The sequence below is a fragment of the Parus major genome, chromosome 1 (genome assembly GCF_001522545.3).
Source record: "Parus major isolate Abel chromosome 1, Parus_major1.1, whole genome shotgun sequence".
NCBI lineage: Eukaryota > Metazoa > Chordata > Aves > Passeriformes > Paridae > Parus > Parus major.
In genome coordinates this window covers 30,721,061-30,741,549 of record NC_031768.1, presented here as the reverse complement: position 1 = coordinate 30,741,549, position 20,489 = coordinate 30,721,061, and the positions used below count along the sequence as shown (strand labels likewise).

The following is a 20,489-nucleotide window of genomic DNA, read 5'->3' as shown; positions in this document are numbered from 1 at the left end:
CCCGGCCCCCTGCGGCCTCAGCCGGGCCGGCTTCGCCCGCCCGTCCGCCGGGGCTGAACGGGAGCGCTTCAGGCTGCCCCCGCGGCCGCCCGAGCCAGAGTGGCATCTTCGGCTCCGGAGGATCCAAAAATATAGAAACTAGGATTCTCTTATATCTTCATCTGCAGTTAAGCATTGGAGGTAGAGGAAATTCTTCCTAAAGTCCAAACTAAATTTCCTCTAGCCCAGCTTATCGCTATGTCCTCTTGCCCTGCCACTGGCAGGCAGACCCCCACGCAGCTACAGCCTCTTTTCAGGTGGTTATAGAGAGCACCCTTTTCTCCAGGCTAAATAGCCCCAGCTCCCTCAGCTCCTCCTCAATAGCACCTCTGCTCCAGACCCTTCACTAGCTCCATTGCCCTTCTCCGGACATGCTCCAGTGCCTCATTTCTTTCTTGAATCGAGGGGCCCAAAACTGGACACAGCACACAAGGTGTGGCCTCACCTGTTGTGGAGTACAAGGGGAGAACTATTTCCCTAATCCTACTGCTCACACTGATATGTTTTAGCATGTTCCATCCATCCATCCATCCATCCATCCATCCATCCCCAAACTTGAAGTTGCTCAATAGGTGTCTCACTTGCATATGTTGAAATTGCTGTGTAGCTGCAGGCTGGGCTCCACTTCTTAACCAATTTCTGTACCACGCTGCTATCAAAGAGGAATTTATTGGGCTCAAGCAATGTTAAGAGTCATTTGAAACAATGTAGGAAGAGGTCACAGTCCAGCTTTGGCTCATTCTATTATTTTTACATGATGCACAAAGGCCAAGGAGAACACAGGTTACTAACAAGTTACCTTGTAGGAACTCCCAGGAGGAAGGTGAGGGGCACCTGCATGGAGGAAAGACGCTGAAGTGGGGAACCAGTGACACACAGACAGACTTGTCTGGATGCCTCCAGCCAACTGTGCATGACCCACAGAGGACTGCTGCCAAGAACCAGCTGAGTCAGTCCCAACACTGCTCTAGTGTAAGAATTTTAATGTGCCTGTTGCAGTTCCCTCATGCTGGAAGCTGCCAGCTGAAGTCCCCAGTACAATCTGAATTGGGATAGAAAAGCCAAAAGAGTCAGCTTGAGTTTTTTCATTTTTCTTTCTGCATGTTGTTGGTGAAATTCCATTGATTCCCTGCTTCAAGATCACACAGAACTTACAGAGGTGTTTTCAATGCATAGTCAAATATGCATAATTTTTCACATTTACCTTTTCCCAGTTTAGCACAAAGCTAATGAACCCTGCCACTTTTTTTAACAGAGACAGAACATAGGAGCCCCTCTGCATACCATGTAAACTTAAAGCCATTCTCACATAAAAATATTAAATATGCTTGGTGAGAACAGGCTGGAAAGCAAGCAGACATTGTCACTAGCACCTTTTAAATTAAATACAGATCTTGACAGCAAAAATTCATAGTTTATTTGCAGCTGTTGACGTTATTAATCCTCATCAACCAAAACACAATCTTTGTAAACAGCAGACTTGGACAGCTCCCCACCAAGGACTCTGGAAGAACAATGTTTACTATTGATGTTCATTTAGTATTAGGGAATCAAACCAGCACTAAAACCCAAGGGACCAGAAGGGCGTTATATTGCACCAGTGTTGAAGGAGGATGTGGAGAAATCACCATGTTATTTGTAGGCACAACAGTCTGAATTAACCAGGGCAAAATACAAGAAAACCCAGCAGGGTAGGAATGGATAGGCTAGAGAGGTTTTCCATTTACCTAATTTTTCTGTAGTATTATGTTTTCTTAACCTGTAATTAATGAAACCTCACAAATAGAAGGGAGTTGTATTTCAGTAGAGTACTTAGAGAGCTGCTCTGGGGCCATCACCAGGTTTAAGATTATTTCACATTTTCTTCAAAGTTGTGTAAGTATGTACAAACTCACTGCCAATTTTATTTGTGAATAACCCAACAGCTGACGCTGTGATGAACAGAAGAACTGGGCCATCACATGAAAGTTCTGGGACAGATGATAAAGCACACTGTTCAAAACTTTTATCATTTTTTAATAGCCAAATCTCAAATTAGATGTCCAGGAAAAGAACAAAAAGCTATACAACAAGCCATACACTGCGAAAACATCAGAGTGAAAAACTACTGACTCTGAAAAAGGCATCAGGGTCATAAGGGACAGGGAACTGAACATGAGATCCCAACAACGTGGTGTGTTAGATGACAAAATGTGACACTTACCTTGGAAGCACAATCAATAGTGTAAAAAGCAAGGATCTTACCTGTTTGTAGATAATGAAAAAAATCAGTAATAGAGGTTTATCTTCTTCCTGAAAGGAGATTGCAAATCTCCCCCCTGTGATGGGACTAAGGAAGGCAGGTATAACACAAGATTTTAGGAAGTCAATCCATGCATTTCATTGCATTTTTTTTTTTGCCAAATGCATTCCATCAGGAAAATATAAGATACTACTAACTTCTTTGCAGAGCCATCCCCTCCTCCTCTCCCAGAAATGAAAACTGAAGTCAAATTCTAATCACAAGACAGATATGGTCTTTCTAGAAAAAGAGGGAATACTGGCTATTGAAATATTCTATCAAGAGAAATTATAATAATCAGACTTTATGCCATTTTCAGGAGCTGGTGCCTTTCTCTAGCATAAAAAGATTCACAGAAGGTCAGACTAGACAAAAGGTGCCAAGCACTTACCTTAACTACTGACATAAAGCAGGAAGGGACCTGAATGTCCAGTCTCAGCTGATAAAAGGCTTTATGGAGTTTTTGCTCATACATATTTTACAATATAAATTTTTACACAACCAATAATTAATCCCCTCAACAACTATTTACACTCATCTTCCTTAGCATGCCAACAATCCAACAACCTGTAACAGATTTCTTCCCACTAAGAATTTCAGAAATCATCCTTCTATGACCGTTAGTGAGATACGGCTGCTACAGAACCAAAAGCCTGACACAACAGCTAATAAATATTATATTTATTAATAAATATTATATTTATTAATATTAATATTTTTTGCCTCAGAAAGACTTCAAAACTTTCCCCACCAAAAAAGCCACAGAAGTTTCTGTCACAAATTGACTAGGAAAAGTTCATATTCCTCTTTGAGTGGTAATGAAAGACAGCACAATACAATTTTACAGTAGCATGGTTTATCATGACAACTTATGAATTACTAGCTAATTTCTGCTTTGCTATTTTTCCATAGCTCTTTTTAAAGCAATAGTAGCAATACTGCAGATTTTAAAAATCTTGTTCTAGGTCACAGAGATTTACTCATATCATTTCCTCTGTTACTAAAAAATCTTTAGGGAAATTATTCCGTTCCATTTCACTGCAGCCCATTAGTACCTACAGGCCAGCCAAAAAAGAATATTGCATATGAAAGCCTCCATCAGGACACACCAACCTCAGCTTGACATAAAAATATGTTTTCAATGTTTAGCTACTAAAGTACATTATTACTTGAAATATATCACCTTCTACTGACCTAATTAAGCAACTGTTAAAATGCTTATCTTATTGCTTCTTCCACTTTCAGTGTTCAAGAACATTATTAATGAACCGTCTGTAAATCCCGAAAATAAAGCATAGTCCACTTCAAGAAGCTGCTCTTTATGTTTACAGAACTTTCTTCCTACAGACTGTCAACCAAGTCATTGTGGAGTGTGCCACTTACAGAAATAACTGGTTAATGATTTTCTGAAGATATCTGCAATAAAACCATGCCAGAGACAGAAAATTTAGCAGGCAGATTTGGAAAAAGAAAAATGAGAAAGCATCTTAAGGTTTCTGGTTATTCTGTCAACTACAACTTATGACTGGAATTAAGATGTTGTGCTCTTCAGTTTTAGACAAGACACTTGCACCTTTATTTACAATAAATATACATATTCTAAATGACCACATACTAAGGCAGAGTAAAAGTCATTACTTTAACAAAGCTGCTACAGTTCTGTATTTGTAAGTTTTCTAACCACAGGCTTAAACAAGGAAACAAGATACTGCTTACCACCTACATTCTGTGCCTACATTTTTAGATGATGACTTAATTTAATGCTCTTCTTATGAGTAGAAGGTGTCAATCTAGCTTGTTCCAGGCTTTCACTGAAAAGATATAATTTTAAATGTTTTCTTTGAAAAAAAGCATCTCATCCAACCTGCTACTCTCTAGAAACTTTAGAAGTGAAGAGAGACTGAACAACCAATTTCTTACACCACCCAGTGAATAATGAAGCTTTTTGTAATAAAAATGCACCCATTCTGGAAGCAGAAAATATTTCAAAAGTGAGAGTTTTTTAAAGATGCTTTGTCTTTCCTTCTGAGAGGCACATCCTAAATACTAAATGTGTGATACCTTTTAAACACCAACCCTTTTCTTTCACTTTTCAACATATGTACACATAGGCCTTTATTAAACAGATTCATACACTTACTGCTCTGTACTAACTTGAAAGAAGATTTAACAACCTAAAGAATTTTCAGAGTAAATGACCATAGGGTGGTCATTTATCATCATAAACATGTGAGCAGTTCTGCAATATGTGTTTACAGCTCTGTAAATACAACTGTGTTTGCAGGATTGGACCACAGCGAGAACATTTAATTGCTGAAACGGGATGTTGTATCAGACAGGTCCTAGCACTGACAGAGCCCCAGCCTGTGAGGTCAGTCTTGACACCATTTAGCCCCTCTGACTCTCCATCATGGAAAACAAATGAGAGGAACAGCAAGGTCTTTGCAAATTCTATTCTTTACTTATTCAATACAAACTATTAGCACTGCTTATGTTTGTGATTCTAAAACTAGTATGAGCCTTTTGGCACCAAGACAACCATTTGTCCTCAACAACCTCATTTCACAAATCCATCTTGCAAAATCTACCAAAGAATAGAAACATACACTTTTTTAGTAAAAGTCAGTAATGCAGCACAAGGCATGGACAAAAAAAATCAATGTATTTATAATATAGTATCATTATATATTATAATTATATTATAAATAATATTATATAATATTATTTATTAAAAAAAAAATTGTGCATTAGGGAAAAAACTGTAATCAAATGCATAGGACTTAGAGCATTAATGAAATGAATTATTTTTCCCAAAGAAGCATTAATCTCTCTCAAGTAGGACAGTGCTCAAAGTCCCAAGACAATTATGTAATTACTTATCTTTAGACACAGTATTATGTTACACAATATTTGAATTGAACAAGTCTCCTGAGCAAATCAGTATTTTGATACCTATTACAGTATTTTCATACTGTCCTAGGTACTTCAGTGAACCATTAGGAATTTTTGACACTATCATTCTAATGGATCATATAATACATGTGCTCTGTTCATTGTTAAATCCATAAATATCCAATGGATTTAACACCTGATCTCCACTGGATCAAGCTGACTACTAAAAATAACGTTATGTCTATGATGTAGCCATCTTTCTGCTCCCTTCCAAAAGGAGTTGCTGCAGCACCATCAGGTGAGGCTTAGTAATTAGTGCTGAGAAAGGAATAAAGATCAGTTGAACAATCAGCCTACAAACCCATGCAGTAGGGCATACCATGGAAGAGTCCTTGACTACCAAACTCACATACCATTCCCACTCCTCTCTCTGACATTTAAATACCTGCCATGTGGCTTTATATTTATTTTTAGTACTATTTTTATGTTCTTCCCCATGGAAAAGGATTGTGAGTAATACTTTGTAATTAGAGTGTTAAGTTAAAAATACTCTTATAGACATCAATAATCATCTTAGCGTATGCAGAGAGATAATATGGTAATTAGACTGTGGAAAACAAAGGATGCTTACAGCACTTGAACAAATCAACTAGCTTCCACATGATCAACAGAAGGCAAAAATGTGAAATCAGAGTTGATATAGGTGGCAAAAATAAAGTCCTACACATACAAGGAATATAAACATTCTCTGACTCATTACAGAACAGTTGCTTAAGACAGACAGAATTAAATAATCAACATGTGCTCATTAACTGAAGAAATCAGTTTTAGAAACAATAAGTGTGACATGCATCTGTTCAGACTGAATGTATTTCAGACATTTGGCTATGAACTTCAGCCAAGAAAAGAAGTTACTGTGGCTCTCTCCCCTCTCACTATTTCCTCATCTTGCTTCTAATAAGATTGCCTGAAGTTATTCCAGTTTCCCTGTGTAAGAGTTACAGCAGCATTTATTTCTTAAAGGCTTGTAGAGGCAGGGACACTAAAGGAAGAAAAAAGAAATGTTCCTCTGGAAAATCAGTTCTTATACAGAACCAGTTAACATTGACCACAGTCATGGTTTAAGCATTATTTAATGCTTCTTACTCCCACAAATCCCAATTCCTTAGCAGTGTGAGACTGAAAAACACCACCACTCCCATCTATTACAGGTTTATTGGGTAGCAAATCTACTGGAGAGGAAGCAGCTTGTACACACATTTTGCAACCTTGGTCAGCTCCTCATCTCTGAAAATAGCTCTATTCTGAGAAACCCTCTGAGATACTCATCTACTAAGGAAACTCTTCCTCAACACATCAAGTGAACTTCCAGTTCCATACCTTGTATTATTTCTAATAGTAAAAGATTATCAGAATTTACGGCAAAGTCACAAAAGACAACTTCACTTCAAAATGGAATGATAACTTCTGCAGCTTGTTCTGGATTTCACATTTTTATTGCAAGTACATGACAGGTACCCATTTTGGCCAGAATTTGCAGCTTTATGCTTGCCTTCTTTTTCAACATTTAAATGCACATTTAGGTCAATCTGTCAGAATACTCAGGAATAGATACCTTCCATGAAAACACTACATGAAAGGATGCAGCAGGTACCATCTTCTTACTTTAGTCTCTGTTTTGTGTAGAGTTCTGATGAACCCCAAATTCCCATGGCTAGGTCTCTTGATGAGGATTTCAGTATCCCTTCCTTCCTCTGAATCTTGCCCTGGTATCCAACTGAAAATTGAAGAAAATATGTTAAGAGTGGGTATTTTCCAAAAGAAGTAATGTAGAGCATTTGTGCTACCTTGGAACTTTGTAACATCAGAACAGAAGGCCAGAATAAAGCAAAAGAAAACTAGTGATAAAGCCACAGCGGATTCAGATGAAAAGAGGCATTATATGATCTTAAACCTCACACAAAACTAAAATTATGTGACAAATTTCCTGTGTATTCTGAAATAAACAACATAAATGATAGAACAGGATAGTAGGATGGCAAGGAACCCATGAAAAACAAGGTAGTGTAAAGTTGCTTAGATTGGTTTTGCAAATATAACTGATAAACTGAAGGAGAAAAATTCAGATCTGTTTGAAGTGGGAGTCACTACAAATGTCTGTGAGGAGAAGGGTAACTTAAATGTACAAAGTCTGTGGAAAAAACAGAAATAGATCAGTTATACCAGAAACAATATTCATCTTGTTTATTCTGAAAGTTTATTATTGGCAATTAGAGAAGAAGTGCTTAATGAAAGGCTAAAGATGATGGTAAAGCTAAAACAAAAGCCACAGTACAGTACTTACAGAAGCTAAACTGCAAGTTCTTTCCCAATGCAGGAGAAAAACATACTTTGATCTTGGGAGAATTATTCTGAACATAGATAGCCAGTCTTGAAGATGGCAGTGACAGATTGCAACTCAGCCATAATCTGGTACTAGACTGAGAAGGTTTCTTTTACCACCATTAACTAACCTTTTTCCAGAATTCAGAACTGCAGCAAAATTTGCCAAGAGCTAGACTCACAATGACACAGCTTGTTCGATAACCACGTAGCTTTCACTTTAAACCTTGGCCCTCCTTGAACATCTAAAGTGTACTAAAGTTACTCCACTGATAAGACTTTCTCTTTCCTTGAAAAGAAAACGGCATCTAGGCAAAACCCTGATGATTTTAGCATTCCATAAGTTATATCTGTATTTACCATCCAATTTGGTTTTGGACATTCTTTAAATTTCACTATTATAACAATAACAAGTTTGACTGAGCACGATTATTGAAATTTACAGAATTAACAAGACAAAAGAAACTTCACTCATCAGCCTTAAAACTTGGAAGAGTTAATAAAATAATTTAAGAGTCAGGCCTCTTCCTGCATGACTGGAGGCATTTAGTGAGAAACTTAGTTTCATCAGGCTCCCTTAACAATCCACAGACAGAAAAATACAGGCACATCAACTGGAGATACTTATCTTGCAGCTTTATATAGGTATTTCAAACTTTCAATACACAACATCTTCCTTTACACAGATACAATAAATTTTCACTTTATGAATTAATATGGTTCATATAGAAGAGGTACAAAAAGCTGCTATAACTAATAAAAAATGGAAAAAAAAATTAAAGTACAATTTCAGCTGAACACTCTTCATCAGATAAAAACAAAAATAAAAATGAGCCCTGCACTTCTCATGTTTGTAAAGTTTTAATACCATCTTTACCACATCTTAAATATGTTTTAAATGCTATGGAAACACAAGCAAAAAAATTCTGGACAAGGAACTCCTATTGAAATACAGAAAACTTTATCTAATTACATTTTTAAAAATTACTTGTCATTTCCATATGGGATAATTCATTATATAAAAAAAACCCTTTATTTATCATGAAGTCTAGTACTACAAGAAAATTAATGACTCAGTGTGAATTCAATGCAAGATCCTGCTTCAACAGTGAAAGTCTTACTTCACTTCATTTAAATGCTCTCTACATAGATGTTTTTCAAAGACCTTACAGGCAAAGGATAGTTTGTCAATGTTTTATCTTACAATTACCTGATCTACTAATATTTTTAACCCAAAACTTTAGTAAAAACAATAGTGAAAATACCTTCCTACTTCCCTGTGATATTCTAAGCCTAATCCAATTTAAACATGTGCTTTTCCAATTTTTCCTACTCTATGGCTTCTTCATGAGAACTGAGTACAACACCCATAGTTTAACCAAGATTCAAAGGCAACAGCTGTTCTGCTTTTTGACACCCACCTTACTGAAATACCATGTTTTTCTTAAAAGGGTGGGGGAAAGTACAGGAAACATTCAGGCCATCAGCAGAAGACACACCACACTTACCATTGATCTTTTGCATGCAAAGAATGTCACTTGCAAACTCCTACAGTGTCCTTCCCGCAAGCACTGTTTAGGGCTTTTGTTTTCCTAGTAGATGAAAAAATAAAGGAATAAAAATTTGATTTCTGCAGCTCATTAAAGAGACATCAAAGCACTTCACAGAATCATACAATAGAATCACCGAATATTCTGAGGTGGAAAGCAAGGATCATCCAGTCCATCCCTTAAAGGAAGGCCAATATAGGAATGGGACCCACGACCCTGCTGTTATTAGCACCACGCTCCGGCCAACTGAGTAATTTGGGTTGGAAGGGGCCTTTGAGGATCATTTACTTCCAACCTCAGAAAAGTTCGCTAAGGATTTCGCTTCGGTACGGTGACCTGCGCTCTCCTCCGGAGGTGTTATTCCCTATTCCCTAAACTGCTGCAAACAAGAGGGAAGAGGCCGTAAAAGGGCGACCTGCGGGTCTCTGGCCGGGAAGTGCAGCGGTACTCACCTGCAGGACGCAGGGGCTCTCCATCAGGCACTGCCGCAGGTCCTCCCTCACGCCGCTGCAGGCGCGCCCGTCCTCCTCCTTATCCTCGTAGTACTTGGGCATGGCGACGAACCCAACGCTATACCCCGCTGCCGCCCGCCCCGCGGCCACCGCCGACCGCCGCCATCCCGGGCGCTGCGGCCGCTTCCGGCGGGGGCAGGAAGGGACGGGGCGGCTCCGGGAAGGATCCCGAGCGCCTGCGCCGCGGACGGTGCCGGAAGGCTGCGGGAGGCGGCCGTGGTGGCGGTGCCGGGCGGGGCGGGGGTCGCGCCGCGGGCCGGGCCAGCAGGTGAGACCCTCAGCGCCGGGCGGGGCTTGGGGGGTGCGGCGCTGCCCGGCCCGGAGCTGAGCGCGGGCCCTGCTGAGGGGGGGCGGGTGTTCGTCAGCAGCGGCGGCCGGGCCGCTCCTAAGTCGTGGAATCGTACACTGTTAAGGGCTGGAAGAGACCGTAAAGATCATATGATTCCAACCCTCACGCCGTGGGTAGGGATACCTCCCACTAGATCAGGTTGTTCTAAGCCCCATCCAACCTGGCCTTGAACGCTGCCAGGGTTGGGCCATCCACAACCTCCCTGGGCAGCCTGTGTCACTGCCTTACCCGCCCCCCAACCCCACCCCACAGTGAAGAATTCCTTCCTTGTATCTAAGTTAAGTTTCCCCTGTTTCAGTTTGTACCCGTTACTCCTTGTCCTGTCACTGCAGTTCCTCATGAGGTGTCCCAGCTTCCCTGTTTTCCCCCTTCAGATATTGGAGATAGAGGAGGTCTCCGCACAACCTTCTCTTCTTCAGGCTGTACTGCCCCAGCTTTCTCGGCCTGTCATAAGGGAGATTCTCCAGCCCTCTTACCAACTCCATGGCCTTCTCTGGACTTGCTCCAACAAATGTCATTGTTTATGTTTGTGCTCAGTTTTTGTCAGCATTGCAGCCGTGGCCCACATCGTGTTATTTGTGCCCCGTATTGTGTGCAAAATCAAATATATCTTTTGAAATTCTTTAGCAAGATGCTGCCAACCACGTTGGTTAATTCTGGGAGCCAGGGCAATGGTGTGCTGAGCCCCAGAGATGCTGCAAGGCACACAGCTGGAGCGAAACGCTACAAGTACCTCCGGAGGCTCTTCCACTTCCGACAGATGGACTTCGAGTTTGCGCTTTGGCAGATGCTTTACCTGTTCACTTCACCACAGAGGGTTTACAGGAACTTTCACTACAGAAAACAGACAAAGGACCAATGGGCGAGAGATGATCCTGCTTTCCTAGTGCTGCTCAGTATCTGGCTCTGTGGTGAGTGCGGCAGAACACACAGTATAAGGAAGAGGGAGGGAAAGTTTAGGGATGAGCATTTATTTTCCTTCTAATAACACACACACAAAAAGAACCAATCTGTATGGATTACCTTTTAATCAAAATAGAACAAAAGAAAAAGGCTTAGCCTTTTTGAAGATAAGGTGGGAAGTAGAAATCGGAGTAGGCTTAAGTAGTCCTCCATAGTCTTGAATTGATCTCTCAGTTGCAACTCATTTTCTGTTGCATTTAAAACTGCATAGTTCACTGTAACTTTACAGACAGTAAGAAAACCCTATGCTACACGGCAGTGTTTTTGTTAAAAAATACTGAATATTTGGTTTACCTGAATATTATGGATAAAACACTGTTTTTACTATAAAGGCCCTGATGAGATTCTGTATATTGCAGAATCAAGCTGTAAGAAAAGTGGCTAATATAAATGACTGAACTGCAAATTCAGTATTGTCTCATCTCACTTCTATTAGTATATTGCTGTTTGTAAAAGAAAAACTCTTAACTGAAATACAGTTATACATGTGGTTTGGGTTAACAAGGAGCTTTTATAAAACAAATAATGTTCTATTGTAGCATTGTCTGAATTTTTTTTAGAATAGTTTGGGTGGAGCACTACAATTTGATCCAAGCACAGATGAGTGTTCATATTATCAATAAATTGCATTATATCTGGTTTTTGGTGGAAAAAAAATTGAGCTCCTGGACTGAAAATCTTAGGGGAAAAATAAAAAAGGAAACTAGAGATTTCATAACAGGGTACATAAAAAACACCATCAGTTAAAGATGTCATGCTTTCGTTTCCACAGCTGACTTTAATGATCTTTCTCTGCTTTTAGTGTCTACTGTAGGATTTGGATTTGTGTTGGACATGGGCTTCTTTGAAACAATAAAACTGCTACTTTGGGTTGTATTCATAGACTGCGTAGGCGTTGGGCTCCTGATTGCAACTCTGATGTGGTAAGTAGTGATTTCTGAAGCTGAGTTCAGTATTCGGGAAACAAAGAAAGTCCTCTGCTGTTTGTGAGACACTTGGTTCTTTGTTTGGGGTAAACTTACACTCAAGTATTGACTGTAGGTTTTATGCTGTTGTAGTAATTGTTTCAAAATGATACCTTAAAAAAGAATACATCACTTTCTTTATTTCCTACAAAGTTAAGTAGTCAGAAGGTCTGTATGATGAACATTCCAGCTTTTTTCTTTCTTCTTAAGCTGGTTAACGTTCAACAGTAATACCAAATTGAAGAAAGAAAAAAAAAAAGTGATTAAAAAAGAGAAAGCTGTTCAATCAATATAATGAATGGAAAAGTCAAGTAGCGTAAGCCTGAGGTTGATTCTGTTTAAGCAGGGCAATATACATTTGGCCTGTGCTTCTTGCTGAAGATAGTAGCTAGTGCCACTACAGCAATATCTATTCTGTCTTGGCACCTTTTTGCTTTGTTGGTAGGCACTGCCAGTTTTATCCTCTACTGTCCAGAGCCTTGCAGAAGTAGAGAGGCAGGAGCAGGTCATTTTACAATCCAGGCCTCATCAGCACCATGGATGTGTGCTGCAGCAGTGAGGGAACCATGAAACGATGGGAAGCCACTGTTTCTGTGCTGCAGCATGGGGAGGATACCAAAGAAAGAATTTTTATTTAACAAGGAACTTAAGAAAGCAAGGGCATTTAGGGCATAAGAGTTCTTAGGGATGGAGCTGACATCTTAAAGTGATGATGATTGGAAAAGAGAGAAATCCTGACAGTGGTCTCAAGAACTACTGCTTGTAATTGCAAAACTGAGAGTGAGGTACATAAAAGAAACGTAGCTGATAGATGATAGGTCCACTTGACCTATGCTCCTGTCTGGGAGAGCAACCCATAAATTTCTTGGGGAAGAGCTTACAGTAATGCTCCCTGTCCCCATCCTCCAGCAATTTGTGCTTCAGGATGCAGTCTCCTAAGCCAGAAAGACTTCAGCATCTGCTGATCTTCCTCTGCCTTTTAGTCAGCTTCCTGCAGGCCTCAATACCAGTCACCTAGCTCGAGTTTGGTTCAAGTCCCTTCTTCCAGTGCAGGCTCACCTTTTTTCCCAAAAGCTCCCCCCATTCCTAATGAGTCTAAATTCCTTCTTGCCTCACCTCTCTTCGCCTTGCACCCAGGCTCTTCCTCTATGCAGAGGCAAGCCTTGTGCCCACCCCTTTGCACAAAGAGTAAGTCAGAGGAAGCTTCCATAAAAACTCTGGTCTCTTATTTCTGAGCATGTCTTTACTTACTGTTCCTCTTCTAAATGGGATAAATACTTTGATGTCAGCAGAACTTAAGCTGGAGAAAAGAGCCTTGAGGCTCACTCAGTAGCCTTTAACACTGGGCAATGCACTTTGCATTTGCACATCTTTTCAGTAATAATGGGCACATGTTATGAGCACTCTCCTGCCCTCATCCTGTCCTTGTAGTGCATCTGCTCTGTAGAGATTAAATAAACCATCTCTGTGTGAGGTGTGCTGATCTTGTACAAGCACTTCACTGAAGTCATCTCCCTGTGTGTACACAGAGCTTGTGACCATACTGATAAATTGTAGCACTGATCTCCTTATAAAGAAGTTTTGTTTCTGTATTACCCGCAGGGTATTTCAGCTGCCTTTAGCATGCAGGGGATGTGACGATAGTTTTAACAAAACCACTTTAACAATAGTCTGGTCTGCATGATTCTTGCATGTTTTTATTCCCAGGTAGCAGAAACTTTGTGATGGAGAGTTGGGATCACATATGACTTACTACATCAAACCTATGCTTTGTCAGCTTTATAGATTCACACTAACAACAGTCTCAAATATCTTTTCATGTAGGTTCATTTCAAATAAGTACTTAGTGAAGCATCAGAACAGAGATTATGATGTGGAGTGGGGATATGCCTTTGATGTACATCTGAATGCTTTCTACCCTCTTCTAGTCATCCTGCATTTTATCCAGCTGTTCTTCATCAACTGTAAGTAGAATACTTTGAGCTCTCTGCTTCAAAATGGTGCACTGTCAAAACAGCTGAGAGCAGTTATCTCTTGCAGATGTCATCATATCTGATTCTGTCATTGGGTATTTTGTTGGGAATACATTATGGCTGATTGCAATTGGCTATTACATCTACGTGACATTCCTAGGCTACAGTGGTGAGTAAAATCAACTTCTTTTGTATTTGTTTGACTGAAAAGAAGAGCATGTTTTCAGGCTATTAATTTGATCTTAGTGTATTATTTGTAAAGCTTAGCTGCATGTTGAAGTAATTCCTTCTTTGTGGTAAATGAAGTTTGATAGAAATGTACCAGTCCATGTTTCCAGCTGGGTGGACATCTTAGCCAAAGAATTTATATTCTCCACCTCACCAAACTCCTTACTTGTATTAGACCTGTAGCACCACAACTTAGTTTTGTTGTTCCTCTGTAAATCCACTTGAAGATGTTTGCATTAGATAAAAATTCTGTAATGAGTTTAAGACCACAGTTTTAGGTAAAGCATTTCTCCAAGGCATTTTGAGATAACTACAGGGCTAGTAGGGCAGAGATGTCTGATGAAGACAGCAGAACAGAGCTATTTTTTATTGCTGCCTTTCCCCAAGGCTACTCTACATGAAGCACCTTTTTTAAAGAGCACTACTTTATACTTGCTTCAAATATTGCTTCTGTTTCAGCATTGCCCTTTTTGAAGAACACAGCTATTCTTTTGTATCCATTTGCACTTCTCATCATGCTCTACTTGATCTCATTAGCATGTGGATGGAACTTCACCAAGATGCTTTGTTCCTTTTATAAATACAGAGTGAAATAAAACCAGGACTTCGTGTATCCAATGTTTATTCTGTTTCTACCTTAGCCATTTTGACAGTAAAGAAAAAATTAAGAACATTTTGTAAATGGTTGTAAATTTTTCTTTATTGTAGATAATTGTGTAAAAAAGTTTGAAGTGTCCTTTTTTTATTAAAATATTTACAACAGTAAACATGTTAGCAATTTTGTTCAAATACTTTTGCAGTACATTCCTAAAAACAAGTTACTTGTACATTTCCGTAGCTTAAATTTAACTGCAACAAGTCTATGTAGCATAACTCTTACTGCAGATACTTTGCACAGACTGGCATAAGCTCTACATTATGAGGGGTTTAAGTGACACCAAAAAGCAGTTTTCTTTAAGAGTAATATTGGAATACCTTGCCTTGGGACTGTGTGAAAGTACAGATCTTAATAGTGTTGCAATGCTAAAGCAACAACTGTCTCTAGATACAGATCTGTCCTCTCCTTGTATGAAAGGTTTTGAGAACAGATTTACTTTAGTGACTACTTCAAATATACATGGACAACTCTGGCACACAGAAGTAACAGTGATGAAAGGCACAATTAACATGACCCATATCAGGTTTCCAAAGATAGCAGCAAGTTTTAAACCCAATCTCTAGCAGTCCAGTGGGTTATTACTACATCCACCGTTCTGAGTGGCAGGTCAATGAACATGGAAGGAAAGTACAAGTTGGTTTGGCTACAGGGTTGGGCTTACGGCAATGCCTGCAGCTGCAAAGTCCACAAGGCAGAAGTAAAACTGACCATCACAAACAATACCTTATGGAAAGGGAAGATGACAGTTTTCCAATGCAGTGTTCAGCATGAAACATGAGCACTAGGATTCAGTTTCCAAAACAACACAAAAGTAAACTGGTTACAGTAAGACAATTTCAATACTAGAATTTGATCTCTAAGGTAAAACTATAATTTATCTTAAAATACCAAATATGCTGGCAGTGCATCTTACAGTACTGTGTGTTTCAGCCACTGTTAAGGCTTGAAGAGATTCACGTTTCCCTCTCAGCAGATGCTGAGCAACATTCTCCTTTAAACAAGGAAAGCACTGAACTACTGATCCATGGAAAGTGCAGGATTCCAGTCAGGATCTGTCCCTCCCTGGCTAACAGCACAAGCTCCCGTCCTGCAGGCAGCTGCAGCCTAACAGTACAACTTTTCCCCAACAGGAATCCTAGCATCACTGATCATCCACTTCAGTTCAACAATAAAAATACTTTACATTTAGTGCCCTGTGGTGTGATACCATTGAAGGACACGGGGCCTGTTTACCTTCCCTTTAGTGAGATCAACATTTTTTTCCCTTGAAAGAAGGCTTCATCATTCTCAAAATTAAGCTACTTTAAGTTCCAGCAGTTCACTGTTTACAGCAGAACTTAGCAAAACCCTTCAGAGACCACTAAGGTCAGGAAGGTGACACTCAAGTACTAATTCACCAGGTCTCCATGGGCTGTGTTATACATCAGCAATCAATGCTAGCCTGAAAACACCAGTTGTTTAATAGCTTTTTAGCCTTATGCTGGTGATTGTAAAGATGATTTAAAAACACAATGACTTTTTTTCCCCCCTTTCTAGCTAGAGTTACTTATGTGATGTTACTAACTTTCTCATAATACACCATTCCTAGCAAGAACAAACACAGAACCTTGGATTCATGCATTTTAGGGGAGCAAGGTTTGAGAAGATGTCATTTTTCTTTTACCACCATGAGACTAAAAGAATACTCCAAGTTGGAGGTGAACTACAAAGTACTATGATACTTCATCTGGAGCAAGTACTTCCAACAAAATACAAAGATTATTGAAATTATATCTGGGAAAAAATAAAATAAAATAAAGAAACTGGTACACAGTTTCCAAATTTTTCCAAAGACTAATCACACTTCAGCTCATTCACGGAACTGTGTTTCACACAGGCAAAGTATAAATTGCTTTGCTCTAAACTGACTCAAGGTATTTAAAAACTGCTTTGAAACATCTAAGACAAGCAGTGATATGACAGAAGACTCCGGTCTTTTCTTGGTCCATGAATCACATCTATCTGAATTTTTCTAAGCCATCTTTAAGTACAGAAAAAATGAATATATCCATAGGAATTTTTTCCATCAATGAAAACACACGGTTGAGATGCCTGCAAAAGCTCAAAGCCTTATACAGTGCTTTAGAAACACTCTAATTTTCACATCCTGTTCACATTATTTACAAAGTTTTCAGTAGGATGACCCACTGAATGAGCAAAGCAAGATTATACTGACAGTCTTGTGTTTCCTTGGTCCCAAGTAATCCTTATAAGCTCAGAAAAGCAAATGTTCACATCAGCCAGTCTGTTTGGCATCCAGAATAAGAAGCTCATTTGCCCAGATAATAAAGATTTCTGGCTATGCCTTTGGTTTCACAAAAGTTTGCTCTTCTGAAGCTTTAACAGCTTCAGGAGCTAACAGGAGCATAGGATAGTGCAGGTTTTTTTAAAACACTTTCCATTATTGGATATCTCTTAAGATTCAGCAGCCTTGAGGGGATTTTTAAGGTCACAACAAAAGTAACTTGAAATTGAATGCATGAAGGAAAAAACTCTCTCAAAACAGGTAATAGGTTTAAGATGCTGTTTAAGATCTCTTATGGTAATGCTGTTCTTACAATGGAGATGTGCAGGAGACACTGGCCCACTGGTGTAGACCCAGTCCCAAAGGGTACCCAAGCTAAGGGCTGATAAGCCAAACAGCTCAGGTGTTCTTACTTCACCATACTTCCAGGAAGGAGACTTGCACCACTTTAGCCTGACTTAGGGATTGGAATTTAAAGGTACAAAGCCCAAAATAGTTGTCTGCAGAAATAATCTACCTGATTACACCAGTTCTAAATTTACCTGGATCTATGAAATATAATTTGTATTAATGTGGCACATTTATCTAGAGAGCATATACACTCAGGAACATTGAAAGTATTCAAGCAGCCCAGAGTATTTTCAACTCCTGCTACTACAATGTAATAAAAATGCATCCCACATTTCACCACGCACTAGTTCAATTTGTTGTCTCAGATAAATTTTTTCTCAACATTTTTGAAAACTAAATATACTACTAACCAATCTTGCAATCACTGTATGGGTTCTATGTATTTAAATATATTAGCAATGATTCATCTTAACTACTGTGAAACGTCAGGAACAGTGATGCTTTGAGAATAAGCACACAGCTTTCTTACATAAATAGTACCAGTAAACTTCTGGACTCACAGAAAATGGAAAAGGTCACTGTCAGCAAAACAAATTATATTAAGAAACCACAATATTGAATGTATTTCTGCAGTCTGGATTATAATAAACAACTCTAGTTTAATTAACTTGCATCATTCATTCAGACACAGCTGAGAAGAAAACCTAAATACTTTCTCAGACCTTTGCTAGCTGACGTGTGATAAAAAGCCATTGCATGTTGGTAATTTGATGGCAGGGCATTATACAGGAAACAAACAGGGCTGTAGCACCACAATAGGCTAGAGTCACACAGGATTCAGAGCCTAGTCACCCACATTCCTAAATCCAAGAATAATTTCATTTGTGTGACCAGTGCTTAGCTTATATGGCCTCAGTGTCTATGGGCAACACAAGCTTTCCAAGTAACATTTTATTTATACCACCTGATTCAATCAGAAAAAGTAAACAAGGTCCACTTGGTATCTAATTTTTCTTGAACTTATACCAATCAGTCTAAACTGAAGGTCTCATCTCTGTGTACAAATCTTGTCTTCCCTAGACAACATAGCAAAATCAAAATGACAACAGTCTGTAGAAGTTGTTAAGTTCTTCAACTTGAATATTGCTGAACTGTGAAAGCTATGGCACAATTCTCCAACAAGGTAGAAGACAGGTTGACACTATAATCCAGTGGTGAGGGCTTGCAGTGCTAGAGAGGCAGTTTTAGGCTCCTGCCTAAAGGTTTGTAAGGACAAACCTATCAGGAAAGGGAGCCCAAATCTATCAGCTGAACTTTATTGGGGAAGTACAAATTCAAGACCTCTGCCCTAGATCAGGGAACCTGCAACAGGTTTTGTACATCTTTGCCCTGATCACAAAGACAATAAAGGTAATTTCCAACTTCAGTGATTCTATGATTCTGTGTTGGGGGTAGCAGTGTGGTTTTTTCCATAGGGAAAGCTGGCCAGCTTTTGAAATGTCAGTTCCAGGAGGCTGGTTCACAGCACAACTGAGAATACCCAAGCCAGTGTGGATGCCTCCCTCCAATGTCAATCAGGCACTTCATTCCTATCAAAGGGAGGAATTCCTCCCTCTCTCCTGGCCATTTCTGACTAACTGAATTTTTCCCATGCATGGGTCCTTACACATAAGCACCTAAGTAGGACTCTTAAGAAAAGCAGCAGCATTAGTACTGCGACAGTTCCACTCTGACTGTAATCCAGACCACTTTCTGTTCCTGACTGAATTTCTGATTCATTTAAGATCACTGTTGTTTCCCTTGAAATGAAAAGGCAGGGTACTAACTTGAGGCCAAATTCCATTCCTGCTATAAGGTTAGTGCGAGTTTCCATACTGATCCATAAAGGAGTCAAACTAAGACCTTGTTGTAAGCAAAAGAAGAAAATAAACTGTAACTACTCACTAATGTATCCAAAATAAACACAGCAATAACAGAACTTTTTAAAAGGAGACCACTGTAAATCAAATGTATCTACTGTTCATTCTTGTGATAAAAGGTAGCCTCTTGTCACTCCAAAGCAAAGCTGGAGAATGATTTTCTTCAGTACAGAAAATGAATTTGTTCAGCCTAGGAAATGTTTACAAATATTTTTAGAAAGAACTGGTTTGGAATTAAAAAAAAATTCTTCTAAAATGCAATGGATTCAATCTAAAATCACTGCAGATTTAGTACATAATATGAAACAAGACATTTCAACATGCTTTTTATGTGGCTACAAACTGTACATAGTGTAATTTGTTTATGCCTCTGAACATCATTCAGATTCTGTGTATAAAACTACATAATTTAGAAACTTAATCTTGTTTTTTTTAAACATGGCAGTATATTTGAAATATGGTATTAATTTATGTTTGCATCTCCAAAGAAAAATGTAGAAAGATAACTTAAACTAGAGAATTCATAAAAAAACTATATCAATTTAAAATTTTACTGCATAAAAATATGTATTTTTCAAATTATTTTAATAAATTAAATATCCCTAGCATTTTTAATATATATCCCTGACAGTCTATAAAAGAGGGTTCTTGTTATAGAAAATAAATGGAACTCCGAAAGTACCCCCTTCATAAAACTTATTTAACAATAATTATATTTTTTTTTTCTTCAAGGAATGTAACAATATGTACAACTATATTACTATACTATCAAAATAGTACAGGTTAAGCGTAACAGGGTTCTGCAACCATAAGATGGTAAAGTCACATTACAGTGGAGGACAACTTGGGCCTCGGACGGACATTATCAGTGTGGAGCATCAGTTTCTGGATGGATCAGATAAGAAGGGGTAAATACAATCTTCTCATCTACAGTAGATTTCACAGGAGGTAGAGTTCAAGTGAAAAAGAATGACATTTGGAATAAGGTGCATGCTCAGTATTTTCAATTTGTGACTTTCTAAGGATGTCAGATTTTATAGGAAGAATTTTCAAGGATTCTTTCTTTTTCCTCTAAAGCAGATTTCCATGATCAGTTTGTAATCTTTTTAATATGAATCTGAAATAGAGAATCAGAAAAAAATA

The 20,489-nt window shown here is 38.9% G+C and overlaps 3 protein-coding genes across 5 annotated transcripts in view; 1 reads left to right on the top strand and 2 right to left on the bottom strand.

The window, feature by feature from the left end:
* Positions 1–6,326: 6,326 nt before the first annotated feature.
* On the bottom strand, positions 6,327–9,961 carry LOC107202886 (cytochrome c oxidase assembly factor 5). Its single transcript, XM_015623899.3, has 3 exons — positions 9,597–9,961; positions 9,103–9,186; positions 6,327–6,989 (listed from the first exon to the last, which is right to left on the bottom strand). The coding sequence occupies exons 1-3, from the start codon at positions 9,696–9,698 to the stop codon at positions 6,948–6,950; spliced, it is 228 nt and encodes a 75-aa protein (XP_015479385.1). The 5' UTR covers positions 9,699–9,961; the 3' UTR covers positions 6,327–6,947.
* On the top strand, positions 9,840–20,187 carry UNC50 (unc-50 inner nuclear membrane RNA binding protein). 2 transcript variants are annotated; one of them, XM_033513545.1, is made up of 6 exons: positions 9,840–9,924; positions 10,633–10,916; positions 11,771–11,891; positions 13,758–13,897; positions 13,974–14,075; positions 20,079–20,187. In XM_033513545.1, exons 2-6 carry the CDS (start codon positions 10,637–10,639, stop codon positions 20,084–20,086), a joined length of 651 nt encoding a protein of 216 aa, XP_033369436.1. In that variant the 5' UTR covers positions 9,840–9,924; positions 10,633–10,636; the 3' UTR covers positions 20,087–20,187. The 2 variants fall into 2 exon arrangements, with proteins under 2 accessions (XP_033369436.1, XP_015479372.1); XM_015623886.3 differs by lacking the exon at positions 20,079–20,187 and adding an exon at positions 14,594–14,749.
* MGAT4A (alpha-1,3-mannosyl-glycoprotein 4-beta-N-acetylglucosaminyltransferase A) overlaps positions 16,026–20,489 on the bottom strand; it is a 75,927-nt gene continuing 71,463 nt past the window's right edge. For both annotated transcript variants that reach the window (XM_015623862.1, XM_015623872.3), the window contains one exon: positions 16,026–20,463. In XM_015623862.1, coding sequence (XP_015479348.1) covers positions 20,437–20,463 — 27 coding nt within the window. In that variant the 3' untranslated portion in view covers positions 16,026–20,436. The remainder of the gene's footprint in view (positions 20,464–20,489) is intronic.

What these genes read in the sequence shown, in the direction of transcription:
- LOC107202886 (XM_015623899.3), bottom strand. Translation starts at nt 9,698, where the DNA reads ATGCCCAAGTACTACGAGGATAAGGAGGAGGACGGGCGCGCCTGCAGC. An exon ending in AGAGCCCCTGCGTCCTGCAG is followed by an intron (nt 9,187 to 9,596) that starts GTGAGTACCGCT and finishes TTCATCTACTAG; the next exon opens with GAAAACAAAAGCCCTAAACA. An exon ending in TTGCATGCAAAAGATCAATG is followed by an intron (nt 6,990 to 9,102) that starts GTAAGTGTGGTG and finishes TTCAATTTTCAG; the next exon opens with TTGGATACCAGGGCAAGATT.
- UNC50 (XM_015623886.3), top strand. Translation starts at nt 10,637, where the DNA reads ATGCTGCCAACCACGTTGGTTAATTCTGGGAGCCAGGGCAATGGTGTG. An exon ending in CTGATTGCAACTCTGATGTG is followed by an intron (nt 11,892 to 13,757) that starts GTAAGTAGTGAT and finishes CTTTTCATGTAG; the next exon opens with GTTCATTTCAAATAAGTACT. An exon ending in CCAGCTGTTCTTCATCAACT is followed by an intron (nt 13,898 to 13,973) that starts GTAAGTAGAATA and finishes TATCTCTTGCAG; the next exon opens with ATGTCATCATATCTGATTCT.